The 13,370-nt window shown below is 40.4% G+C and overlaps 1 protein-coding gene across 3 annotated transcripts in view; it reads right to left on the bottom strand.

The window, feature by feature from the left end:
- Nucleotides 1-13,370, bottom strand: part of LOC126260049 (claspin-like) — a 172,779-nt gene that overhangs the window by 111,536 nt on the left and 47,873 nt on the right. For all 3 annotated transcript variants that reach the window (XM_049957237.1, XM_049957236.1, XM_049957238.1), the window contains exons 5-7: nucleotides 10,577-11,926; nucleotides 7,871-8,097; nucleotides 5,284-5,637 (exon numbers count right to left, since the gene is read on the bottom strand). In XM_049957237.1, coding sequence (XP_049813194.1) covers nucleotides 5,284-5,637; nucleotides 7,871-8,097; nucleotides 10,577-11,926 — 1,931 coding nt within the window. The remainder of the gene's footprint in view (nucleotides 1-5,283; nucleotides 5,638-7,870; nucleotides 8,098-10,576; nucleotides 11,927-13,370) is intronic.

The raw sequence follows: 13,370 nt of genomic DNA, 5'->3' as shown, positions 1-13,370 counted from the left end.
ACGTGATTCCAGCTTTGCAAGACTGCAACTGTGGCAACACCACTATTTTCATGCAAGAGGGGGAGAAACCACATGTCACTTGCAAGGTGAAAGATTTGCTCCAAACACCTTCATTAACAACCACATCATCTCTAGGCAATTTCAAGATATGTGACCTACTAGATCCCCTGACCTAAATCAATGTGATTTTTGGTTTTTGGCATACCCAGAAGATCATGTCTATCAGGGATGTATCCGGACTCTCCCTGATCTGAAAGACAGCAAACGATTGCATATTACTCTAATTACATTAGATGTGCTGCAAGCAACTGTCAACCATGCCATGTTACAGATGCAGCATGTTGCCGAGTCGGAAGACCATACTGAATACATGTTGTAACTTGTGACCACATCCTACCAAAGTGCCAAAACCACCACTATCACTGTTTGATCGTTCCTCCCTTTTTCCTGCCCCCACACCACATTCTGACTGCTTACAGCAGCGTGTGTTCACCTGGTGGCACAAGGAAAAACTATTATTTTTTCGAGCATATTCTGCGAGCGCGTGGATTAATGAATATACCTACAATGTTTCAGTGTCTTGCAATGAATACAGCCCACACTGCAGCACTTGGAATGAGGTCAGTATAATTAACACCACCCGGTACATGACCAACTAATGAGCTTTTAGTCGCTATGAACACACATGGCCATAAAAGAATTCCTGTCAAAAGTGAAGCACAAAGACAGATTCATTAAACCCTTAGATAGGCACCTGAACACGTATCTATTTCTGGCAAAATTCACATCTAAATTTTTGTTTAGTTGTAAATGATTGGACTACAAATTTAAAGGTTTTTGAGCTATTTGCATGATGACAATGCCCTAGTACTTTGAAAGTGACTGTTTATAAAGTGATGATTGGGAATCTTTCTCACAAGGGTGTTTGCTTTTCATAAAACTTCAATAGATTTGTCCAGAATGGTTCTTCCACATTTTGTTCTTTTGGCTCTATTTAAGCTTTCAACAAATGATTGTTTCTGTTGAGCAGCTGTAGTGTTTTCCCATTGGTGCAAAAAGTGCTTCTCCGATTTAAGTTGTTCCCCAACACTATTTTTCCTTTTGCCACCCAGTTTGATAATTACAATATCTGAAAAATATAGATTTCAACCTTTCACAGGCATTCATAGCCACGCAAGCCATGCTTGACAATGTTACAGACAGAATGGGTAAGGGGATGGAAGAAGAACTGAAAATAACTCTATTCACATATAGGTAAAGACTTTTGGCATAGTCGAAATACGTTAACAGCTTTAGTTTTCTGGTTACTATAGTACGGCGTGTGGTCGCTATAAACTGGCAGTAAGCTATGAGCATAAACAAGCTAGCATTACGATTGCCAGATGACCAAGGGATAGGCACCCAGCACCCAGCAAACACCCACATTCTGTGTAACTACATTAGCAGAACTGATATACGGTCATAGTGACTGCCGATCCATTCTGGTGTTGTGACAGTTGTAATTTAACTCTGTGATGGACCAGGATTTGTCTCTTCACCCGTTTCAGTGCAAGAAAAGAAAACAACAGGCAGTTCACAATACAACACATTTGGTAATGGCTACCGTGTAGTTAGATACAGAGGTGGGCAGCATCATAAACAAGATAGTTTAGGCCTGACCGCTACTGATATTTGATGCAACCACTGTTCAAAAAAACACCTGCCATCTAAAACTGCGACTTTAAAGTGTGTGCATTACACCGACTTTTGAACTTTAGTTAGCAGACACACAGACGTGATTCTTGGTTCTAATATAATTGGTTCCATGGCTAAGGCCTACCTTTCTTACATGACAAGAATCTCACAAACCATTCAACTGCCCAAACCTGGCATGGCTCCAGAGCATCGAGCACACTAAAATGTCGTCGTGTCCATGCACTTTTAATTTTCCAAACATGTTTTTACACACATTACCTTTCTGAAATGGGAAACGAATAGGAAACCTGAGTCTTTATTTGGAAAAGAATTTAATCCTGTTCTTGATGTGCATCAAACAATGGAAAGCCATGGATGGAATAACAATAATATGCAACAGGTAGACTGCTACTCACCACACAGAAGAGTCATTGAGTCGGAAGCAGGCACAGTGAAAAAGACAGCTACAAACTAATCTTTCTGAGAAAGTCCTTCCAAAACAGAAAACAGAGAGACATTCACACAAATACAACTCATACACACAAATGGCCACTGTCTCCAGGCACTGGAGCCAGACTATGACTGCATCTGACATAAGTAACAATCTGCCAGGTTGGATGGTCGTGGTAAGGAGGGGTCATGGGGTGAGGACACAGAGGGATAGCAGAAGAGGGGTAGAGGAAGATGCCATGCTGCTTATGGGAGCATGAACAGACAGGGTGGGGACAGGATAGGGCTGCTAGGTGCAACGTCAGAAAGCTCTGCTGGGGGGTGGGGATGGAGGGCGGGGATGGAGTGGAAGGGGACAGAAGTACAGAAGGGGAGAAGAATAGTAGGAGTGTACTGGTGGGATAGAAAGTGTGTGTAGTGATGGAGGGAGCAGGAAGAGGATAGGTGCATGGAGGACAGGGAGTAGTGAAGGTTGAGGCCAGGGGGCTTACAGGAACGAAGGACATGCAGGAAGAGTTCCTACCTGCATATCTCTGAAAAGCTGGTGCTGATAGGAAGAATCCACATGGTATAGGCTGTGAAGCACTCATTAAAGTTAAGCGCATTGTGCTGGGCAGCTTGTTCAGCAATTAGGTAGTCTAACCATTTCTTGGCCACAGTCTGGCAATTGCCAAACATGAGGACAAACAGCTTGTTAGTTGTCATGCCCACGTAGAAAGCAGCGCAGTGGTTTCAGCTTAGTTTGAGGATCATATGTCTGCTTTCACAGATAGACCTGCATTTGATGTGGCTGGAGATGCCTGTGACAGGACTGCAGCAGATGGCAGTGGGAGGACTTAATGGGACAAGTTTTGCACCTAAGTCTATTGCAGGAATATGAACCATGGCAAGGGGTTGGAGTTGTGCTATTCAAGTCAGATGCAATCACAGTCGGGCTCCAGTGCCTAGAGACACTGGCCATGAGCGTGTATGTGAGTTGCGTTTGTATGAACATTTGTGTGCTTTTATTTCAGAAGCACTGTATCAGAAAGCTCAATATTTATAGCAGCCTTTTTCATTGTACCTGCCTGCGACCCACTGCCCCCTCTATGTAGATAATAGTAATCTATTTTTTCCATATTATTGTTCTCGATGTGGATCCACTGTCTTACCCCTTCTGCTACCTCATATGAAGTTAAAGCCACCAGCAGGAATGTTACATCATAAAGAAGCAGTTATATTGTAACAGTCTTTTTCATTGTACCTGACTACAACTCATTGCCTCCTCTATGTAGAGAGTCGTAATCTATCCTTTCTATATTATTATTGTTGATGCGAATCCACTGTCTTATCCTTTCTACTACCTCAAAAAGAAGTTAAAGCTACCAGCAGAAATGTTATAACATCAAAAGAAACAATTAGGTTTCTTAATGTATTGATGCTAAAACTGCATCTTCTTCAGCCATCAAAGGCTGTGGAACCCACATACTGCCGACAGAATGAGCTGGTGTGACAATGTGAACACGTGTCCTCCTCTTTGTAAGCAGAACTTACTCTATTCAGACAGCTATGCACTTTCAGAATATTGCATATTTCTTTAGAATGAGACCATCTCAACAGGCCAACAATGTGAACTTTGCATTTTCTGGGAGCTCATTTCATCAGTTTGAATTTTCAGTATCTTGATTTTATTTTTTATTTAATACATTGACACACTACAAGAAACTTTCAGAATTGTTACGTATTTCTCCAGTTTATAACCTCAGGCCTGTCTTTCCCACTATGTTATTTCAAACATCAATATATCCTTCCATGTGTTGTCATTTCCAGGAGCAGTAAAATATAAGCAAACACTTATCACAGTAATGCATCACTTGTTGACAGTCACTACTCTTCTATTCTGGGAGACACCTTGGACTTCCTTGACATCAATCCTTTCATTATATTTTCACAAGTATTTATTTTGAAAATTCCAAATAAGTCAGTCACTTACACTTCTTGCACTTTAATGAGAGGTGCACTGCTGAGTTGGATCTACAGACATAGTCTGCAAAAACAGTTCAGGTGAGAACATCCTGATTCCTTAAGGGTGTACATAATTTGGGAGACCACCCACGAATAGCAGAAGCATCATGTCGTCGACAGGAAGGGGGGGGGGGGGGGGGGCGATGAAAAAATAAATAAAAAAACTTGCTAGCTTTCAGAATCAATCCTTTTCCAAGCTGAGGAGCATGAGTACCAAGTGGTCAGTTACTGGATTGGGCAGGTCTTGCATGTGGGTTTTCCAAGCTGAGGAGCATGAGTACCAAGTGGTCAGTTACTGGATTGGGCAGGTCTTGCATGTGGGTCTTCCATGGGGATACAATTCCTGTGGCAAGGAGTTGAGAGTGGGAGTGCACCGGAATGGAGTAGGATGTCGTGTAGGTTGGGTGGGCGATAAAGAGTACCACATTAGGATGGGTAGGAAGGATCTTGGGTAAGATGTCCCTCATTTACAAGCCTGATGATAGTTTATCAAAGCCCTGGTGAAGGATGTGGTTCAGTTGTTCCATTCTAGGGTGATACTAGGTGATGATGAGAGTACTCCTTTGTAGACTACTCTTGGGGGGCGGTAGGAAGATTAGGAGTGTGTGAGAATAAGGCATGAGAAATCTGTCTGATGAGTAGGTTTGGTATGTAGCACCTGCTTGTGAAGGTGACCTGTACACCTGTCACTCCTCCCTCCTGCATTACTAGCAAGCAACCTGGGTGCCTCCCTCCGAGCAACTACCCACCCACCCCCTATCTCTCCTCCTGCCTCCCACTTCTCTCTCCAATTACCCATCCCACACAACCCTTAATGCACCCAGTCCACCTGAACTGAACTGCAATCACAGCATTGTGCATACAGTCGGCACTATGTAGATGCACAAGTGTGTGTGTGTGTGTGTGTGTGTGTGTGTGTGTGTGTGTGTGTGGGCGCGTGCACATGCGTGTTTTAGCCCTGAAGGAAGACATTATTTGAATGTCTCAGCAATGTTTACCGATCTTGTTTATCGGCCTTTTGTGTGCTCAATGCCTTACAATTCTTTGTATCCTATCCAGTACTACTCCATCACAAATTATTACTTTGGCCATAAAACTGAGCAACAAATAATGTCTGTTGAGATTAAGTAAGGAATATGCACAATAGTTTTATACCTTCAGTAGCATTTTCATCTGTAACTTCCATTTTATCTGGTTCTTCGCCACAGTTTTTCTTGCGTAATTTACTGTCCTCAGTACTATTATCATTATCTTCTTCTTCTTCTTCTTCTTCTTCTTGGTTAGCATCAGAATTATCATCATCACCACCATCATCATCCTCATCCTCCTCATAATCCTCATCGTCACCAGATACTTCAGCTTCATCATCCAAAAATTTATTCTTTACAGTTTTCCTCCGCACAACCTTTGTATTTTCTTCCTCCTCTTCCTCCTCCTCAGATTCTGATTCAGTAAGTGGTTCTTCAGCATCATCATCTTCATCAAACATACCACAGTCACTCTTTTCATCTGCAAACAGACAAGATAATGTTTACCATTAACTTAGAAAATATAAATTGGTTTGAGACAATATACACTAATATTTAAGAAAACTCCAGCAGTCAGAAATAAAGGCCCAGACAAAAGCAAATGGAAATGACGTGTAAAACAGTGCGGTAGCATAAGTGTTAGTACTCCAGGCGAAGCTTTCCAGCTTGATTGCTCACATGGAGGCAGCCTGATGACTGCAGGCAGATGTGGATAGGAGTGAGCAGTCAGGTCATGGTATACTCTGTTGAATGCCTCAGCTGACGGTCCATCGGCAGGGGTGAGCATTTACCTCATGCGAGGTTATTTCCTATGAGTTGAGTTTATTTTATTTTATATAGCACCTGCACACCAACTTCACTTATTCAAAAAACTTTAAATATTGGGGGACTGGATGGAGATCCTAACAACAATTAATAATTGTGACTATAGAAGAGTAAAGTGTAACAGTTTGATGTACCACTGAATGCAACATGCACTCTTAACTATGTATTTAGGACACTCAGTAGGTCAACTTCTACATTGAGAAGGTTTTTGGGTGAGAGATGCTACCCATCCTTTGAGCAGCTTCACGTACACATTTCAGCACAACAATGCCCACTGACATGTGGCGCGGAATGTGCAAACTTCTTCAAAGAAAGATGAGTAACACTGCATTGCTGGTCTGCACTTTCACCTGACATGTCACCTGCTAAAAATGGCTGGAGTACAGATGGCGGACAACTTATTTGTCAGGCTTTCAGCAATTACTGTAGACACTTTATGAACTGAAATAAAAATCTCATGCTGGGAGATTCCTCACAAATTTATCCAGGCCATTTCTGTTCCCACAACATAACATTTTAGAGGTTCTAACTGCACTACATGAGCAATTAACTGAAATCCTTTAGTCAATGATATGATGTATACAATTATGTAACGTTAGCATTTGTGTATTGACATGTACCTAATATATGTTGTTATGTTCATTACACTCATGCATATCCTTATTTGTTTAGCAATTTCCTGACACAATAATATATCTTAGTATGTCATCCCCAAAAACTTCAAAAACACATTCTCATTCATTACAGCTACTGCATCGCTTATAGCAAAAATATTAGCAGAGAATGCTTATTGGAACAACCTTTACTTACAAGGGAACCTCCCCATCGCACCCCCCTCAGATTTACTTATAAGTTGGCGCAGTGGATAGGCCTTGAAAAACTGAACACAGATCAATCGAGAAAACAGGAAGAAGTTATGTGCAACTATGAAACAAAGACAAAATATACAAAGTGAGTAGTCCATGCGCAAGATAGGCAACATTAAGGAACCGTGAGCTCAGGAGCACCGTGGTCCCGTGGTTAGCGTGAGCAGCTGCGGAACGAGAGGTCCTTGGTCCAAGTCTCCCCTCGCATGAGAATTTTACTTTCTTTATTTTCGCAAAGTTATGATCTGTCCGTTCGTTCATTGATGTCTCTGTTCACTGTAAGAAGTTTAGTATATGTGTTTTGCGACCGCACCGCAAAACCGTGCGATTAGTAGACGAAAGGACGTGCCTCTCCAATGGCAACCGAAAACATTTGATCGCAAGGTCATAGGTCAACCGATTCCTCCAAAGGAAAACACGTCTGATATATTATATACGACTGGTGACGGCACGTGTGTCACATGACAGGAATATGTTGTCGACCCACCTAACTTGGCGAATGGGTAAAAAGATTCTTCTACCTTGCCCGATTTAGGTTTTCTTGTTTAGGTGTAGCGTCCCCATACTACGGCGCAGTTACTTCGCATCGGAGGGACGGATAGTAATTGTCTGAAAATAAAAAATTAAAATTTTCACACGAGGAAAGACTTGAACCAAGGACCTCTCGTTCCGTAGCTGTTCACGCTAACCATGGGACCACGGTGCTCGTAAGCTCACGGTTCCTTAATGTTGCCTATCTTGCACATGGACTACTCAGTTTCTATACTTTGCTTTTTTTTCATAGTTGCACATAACTTCTTCCTGTTTTCTCGATTGATCTGTGTTCAGTTTTTCAAGGCCTATCCACTGTACCAACTTATAACTAAATCTGAGGGGGGTGCGATGGGGAGGTTCCCTTGTTAGTGCTACTGACATACACAAGAACACAATCAAAGTAAATAAACTAAGTAAAGAAACTAAGTAAAGAAACTCATTTTACTTTAAAAGGGAGGAAATAAATAAGCTATCACTGAAAGAACAAACCATCAATGTCTTCTTCATTATCAATTTTAAATTCCTGCTGCTTCTTCAACCATTCCTCTTCTCTCTGCCGTGCCATTTTTTGTTGGAGCTCTTCCTTCAGTCGCAAGAGTTTGGCACCTGGTTTGGCTAATTCAGGATCTTCAGGTGACTCTTCATCTAATGGTACTGTTAAAACCTCTTTCACTACGTTTTCCTCTCCATTTTCACTTTTTTCCACACTTGAAACACTGTCAGATAAAAATCTCATAAGAGCATTGTACTACTTGAGAATGAGGTCATTCAATTTTTTGCACCAATAATTAATATATTTCAGCATTAACAACATGGTAATTAGATAAAAGGTACTTAAATATTTTCCTACAAGACTCCTACAGAAATCTCACTCCTTTTAAAAGGCCTCAGCTTAAGAATCAAACCTAGATTTAACCATGATGGACTTCTTAGAAGCCTACCCTCCTTCTCCTGTTCTCTTCTGACGAAACATTTATTCACCATCAACCCTACTGGCTACTTCCAGCCCAAGGAGACCAATAAATATTGTCTTTAATACTTCCAATCTCCTTACAATAATGTTCCCCCCTCCATTTCCACAAAAGCACTCTGATAATCTGCCAAGAATTTCTCACCTTCAATGTGGCTACACCTTTCTTCTTCATATACAGTCTTAGTGAGCCCAACACCACAGCTACTGAACATCATCTTAAATTAAAACCGATACTGTTTTTCCCCCCTATCAAAAACTTCGTCACTAACTTTATGGAACTCAGTGACTATATGAGTGAGAAGTTCTTTAAGTTTTCTGACTCCTCCACTAACAATAATATCACATCCCAGAAATCCAACATCACCCAAAACTTAGATCCATCTGACACCTGAATCCATTTCCTCTTCACACAGGCAACTCTCACCTTACATCAACTTTGTATCTGCTGTCAAAGCTCACAAACCAAACTTCACAGGTTACTCCTATTGTGGCTAACCACAATGCTTCCAAAAAACTATTCTGTGCCTGGGCTGACCATTACTTTCAACCTCATGCCGTAGTCTTCATTCATACATCCATGATACTTATTACTTTCTTCTCCAGTTTTTCACAGTTCCTGGACCATTCTAATTTACTGTTTTTAACTGGACACTGTGTCACTGTATACCAACATCCTTCGTGTTCTTGCAGCCATACAACACAACTTGTCACAGCACCATCCTGATATGAAACCCACCACCTCCTGCCGAAGTGTATCCTTTGAAACTAAATCTACAAGCAAATCCATAGTACTCTGAAAATACTCATGTGACTATCTGTTAGCAGGCCTCTTACATGAAATGTTACTAACATATTTAATATCTTAATCTGCAAGCTGTGCTGACTTGTGGACATCTTCATGATCTGGTCCCATGGCAAGAATACCCTCCGTTCTTTCACACATACTGTCAAATTGAGTTCACTACGTAGAAGCTGATATCCACGTATCAGATGGCTCCATAAAAACTTCTGTTCACATCAAATGCCTCAACCACCAACAATGTCACCCGTCCCACACCAAAAGGGACTCACCAACAGGCTCAGCGCCCATATGCATCTTATCTGCAGTGGGAAATAGGAGTTATACAAACATGATGTTAATCTTGCCAAAGCCTTTAAATGCAGCCTATACACTGCTCATTTGGTCTAGAATATGGTTTTCCACATCACTTCTTGTGCTGAAACCAACAAACCGTGAACCAGTCACCAACCACTATTCCCTATGTCATCCAGACACTGAAAAATTCGAACAGATCTTCCAAAGAGCCCCAGGTTGATTAATAGCTCCTCTCATCCCTCAAAGTAATAACCCATCATCCACCCAACCTATGAAATATCAAGACCCACCAAGGCCTGTTCCATATACTAAACTCATCATCACCCACTTCAGTCCAATTACAGTGCTTCCAATCAGTTACAGAAATTACCTACCAAATCAAAGGAGAAAGCGCCAAAAGAAGCACAATCAGTGTCTTATGCTGGATGTCTATACAGAAAATACCATAAAATGCCTAACAACCAAGTCACCGACAAGATTAGTGAACCCCACACCAGCAATAACTTCAACAGATGGCTCAATAAGCTATGTAATACAGATTCTGAAACCTCCCAAACCCAACACCAGTTCTTCTATACTACAAAGATAATTGCCCGTCCACCACATTGTTCCAGTAATCCCTCTTGCCTACACCTTCAGAAGATCTTGTCTTCAGCTAATCTCTTCCTACTCCATTGCCTTACCCTTTCTTTTCCAGTCATATGCCATTCCATTCCTACACTGCCCCACTACTGCACTCTTTCTTCCTCCACACTTCTCACTCTCATGATCTACCCATGCAGTTTTGTGATTGTTACCTTATTTAATCCTGAGTTTCCCACCACCATTGAGAATCACAACTCCACATAGCATGCCTTCAAATGCTTCCCTATCCCTTATTTACTTCTCATATCTCATTTCATCCACCCCAACCCCTCCTCACCCTACTAACATGCCTCATCCATTTTCCTTAGCAACCATTCTTAAACAATTGTGTGGTCGTGTAAGCATCAACATGTCGCAGGCGCATGGTTTTCTTTCATTGTTTTTGTTCACTGTTTCCATACTGGAATTTCCATTACTATAACAACCATAAATAATTACTCTTACACAGACTAAAGCTTATTAAACATACACAGATCCTTACCTGACTTCCAAATTTTTCTTGTCAACAGGTTTCTTCTTGGCAGCCGAATGTTTAATAAACCTCTCGATAAGTGCATTGACACCACTGGGAGTTTTTGTAACACATGCATCCAAATCAATAATCTCATCAGGATCCCCTTTGAGTTGTGGTTTAAAGAATGTATTAATCCTGCTCTGAAACTTCACATTTTTAGATTTATTTGAAGTACAAGCTCTTACTGCTTCATGTGAAGCATCTTTGCTGCCACGATTGTCTGTCACATCATTATTGCTCTTAATGCTGTCCATAATTTCTGTCTTTGCCACCTCGATATTTATAGTACTTTTAAAAGGGTCATTATCCTGCTTATGTAGATTTGTAACACTGGTCAAACCATTAGTCTCAATTTCACTGGTCCTTGCACCGCCTAGTTCCTTGACACTTTCACTGGCATTTGCACAATTATCTGAAGAAGTATTACTAACAGAACCCTCTGCAATTGACGCCTCTAGATCTGGACACACTTTTCTAGATTCATGGGAAGAATTCGGTAAAATCCCTTCTGTGTCTGACTTCGGAGCTCCAGATGTGGATACTGAACTACTATCAGAACTTTTCTGTATTTCTGTTGCAGATAGCTTAGTTTCAGTTTTTGTCTCTGGCTCAGATGTAACGTCACTTGAATTCAAGGGTGGCCCCAGTGTTTCTGACATTACGTCCTTGTCTTGACACAAATCAACTGTGTCACTTACAGTGTAATGCAAGACTAAATCCTGTGAACCTATGTTAAATACATCCAGCATTGAAACATTTTCTGAATAACTCACTGTGTGGTCATCTACAGTACAATCACAAGCATTATCATCACATATCATGCCACAACCTACAGTTTTTTTTGTCACCTCACTTCCTTCCTTTTTGTGTAGTGTACATTTACTATCAGAAGTGATATTTGGGTTGCTGACAACATTACTTTTTTTATCTGCACTCCTGACATCGGAATGATCTTTACTAATTTCATGAGATTGGGCACTGTCAGTATCATATGTAGCAGAGGACTTCTCTGCACTGGTTGGCATTTGATCACACTCCAGTCCATTTTGCTTAACACTACAGTTCGTATCAGATTGATCAGTATTTCCATCATCAACTTGCCCAGTTTGTGTAACTAGTATGTTTGATGAAGTAACATCATTAGCAATTTGTGAGGATATGGAAACTCCTTTATCAGAAAAATTTTCACCTGTATTATTTAGATCAGACACCTTGGGTTGTTCATCAAGTACCTTATTGCTAGTATCACTGTCAGAATCCTCCGATTCAGATTTATAAAAAACTTCAGCCTCTTTCTCTCTCTCTTCAAGATCTTTCCTGCAAAAGAGCAAGACAAATTACAATTTAAAAAATGAAACAAACGTGTTCACCACAGTCCTGAAAACCTCATCATGCACAATGGAAAATAAAGACATTACAACTGTCAAACAGCAAGGTTCTGATCACAACAGAGTAAAACTCAATAGTTCACAGTTTGACAAAGATACAACTTTGTTTAAAGGTACCTTTCAGACAGTGTTCTGAAAATGGACATTGTTACACTGTGGATGCAGACAAAAAATGAGGAAAAATGTAGAAAAAACACAATGACAACTTGTGCATCCATAAGCAGGATTACACACAGAACTCATAAGTGGCAGTAAAATGAAAATGAAGTTGCTGGAAAAAAGTAAGTAAACTGTTCATTATTTCAAAAGTAATCGCCATATCTGATAATACCTTTATCCTAGTGAGAGACAAGACAGTCACCATGACTGTACCCAGGCATGCACCTCTCCATCTGAATCAAACCAAAGGCCACAAATGTCTTTCTTCAGCGCTCCCACAATACAGAAATACCATGGGAAGAGATTGGGAATGTATGGAGGATGTGTTAGGACTTTTCATCTAAAAACTTCTGCACTGTTCTCTAAACAGCCTTGGCAAAAGTTGAGCCAAGTAAATTAGACAGAATACTCTGAAAAAAGCTGCTTTTCCTCGAGTACATTACATAGCTGCTATTTCTCTCCCATTGGTAACCTAATACTTACTTGGTATTTTTAAAATACAATACTTACATCTGTAACAACAGAGGCCTGTTTACGGTGCACTACTGCTTGTCACACAGCTTTACAATGAATGCTATTATTTGTCATGAAGCTAACAGAACTTTTTCAATCCAAAAAATTTAGGTATTCATGTAATTTGTAGTAGCTAATGAGGTACACTTTTAATTTTCTTTTGAATAAGCAATTTTCAATTTCTTGCTTTTCATTTGATGGGAGCTTGTCACACACACTCTGAACTGCAGACACACAGGCTATGTCTACATGAAAATTGTTTATGTGTGTTTGATTGCAATAGTATAAATCACAACTCAGCTGAAACAATGTTTTCTATTTTGTCAGTAAAGAATTTCACGATCCTTAAAAGGGTCTCTGCAGAACATGTGGTTATCTGCTTTATGTAATTTCCTTACTGTTTGCTTCTGCTGGATAAACATTTTATTTACTCGTGATGCACTGCTCAGAAGATAATTCTACAAGACAACAAGAAGTAGAAATATACAAAATCTGACAACACTCTTGTTTTCAAGTCAACACAAAGAGAGAGACTTCAAAGGACAAAACATGCTGAACTGAGCTTTGTGATTAGTTTATCTATGTACTGACTCCATTTGAACTAGTTATACAGGAAGACACAAAGAATTTTACACAGTGTGCTCCATTTATTGTAGGACTTATAATCTACTTCTGGTACTAGCAATTAATTTTTGCTTGTT

The sequence above is a fragment of the Schistocerca nitens genome, chromosome 5 (assembly GCF_023898315.1).
Source record: "Schistocerca nitens isolate TAMUIC-IGC-003100 chromosome 5, iqSchNite1.1, whole genome shotgun sequence".
Taxonomy (NCBI): domain Eukaryota; kingdom Metazoa; phylum Arthropoda; class Insecta; order Orthoptera; family Acrididae; genus Schistocerca; species Schistocerca nitens.
The sequence above is the reverse complement of the archived record's forward strand: the minus strand, read 5'-3'. Positions and strand labels throughout refer to the sequence as shown.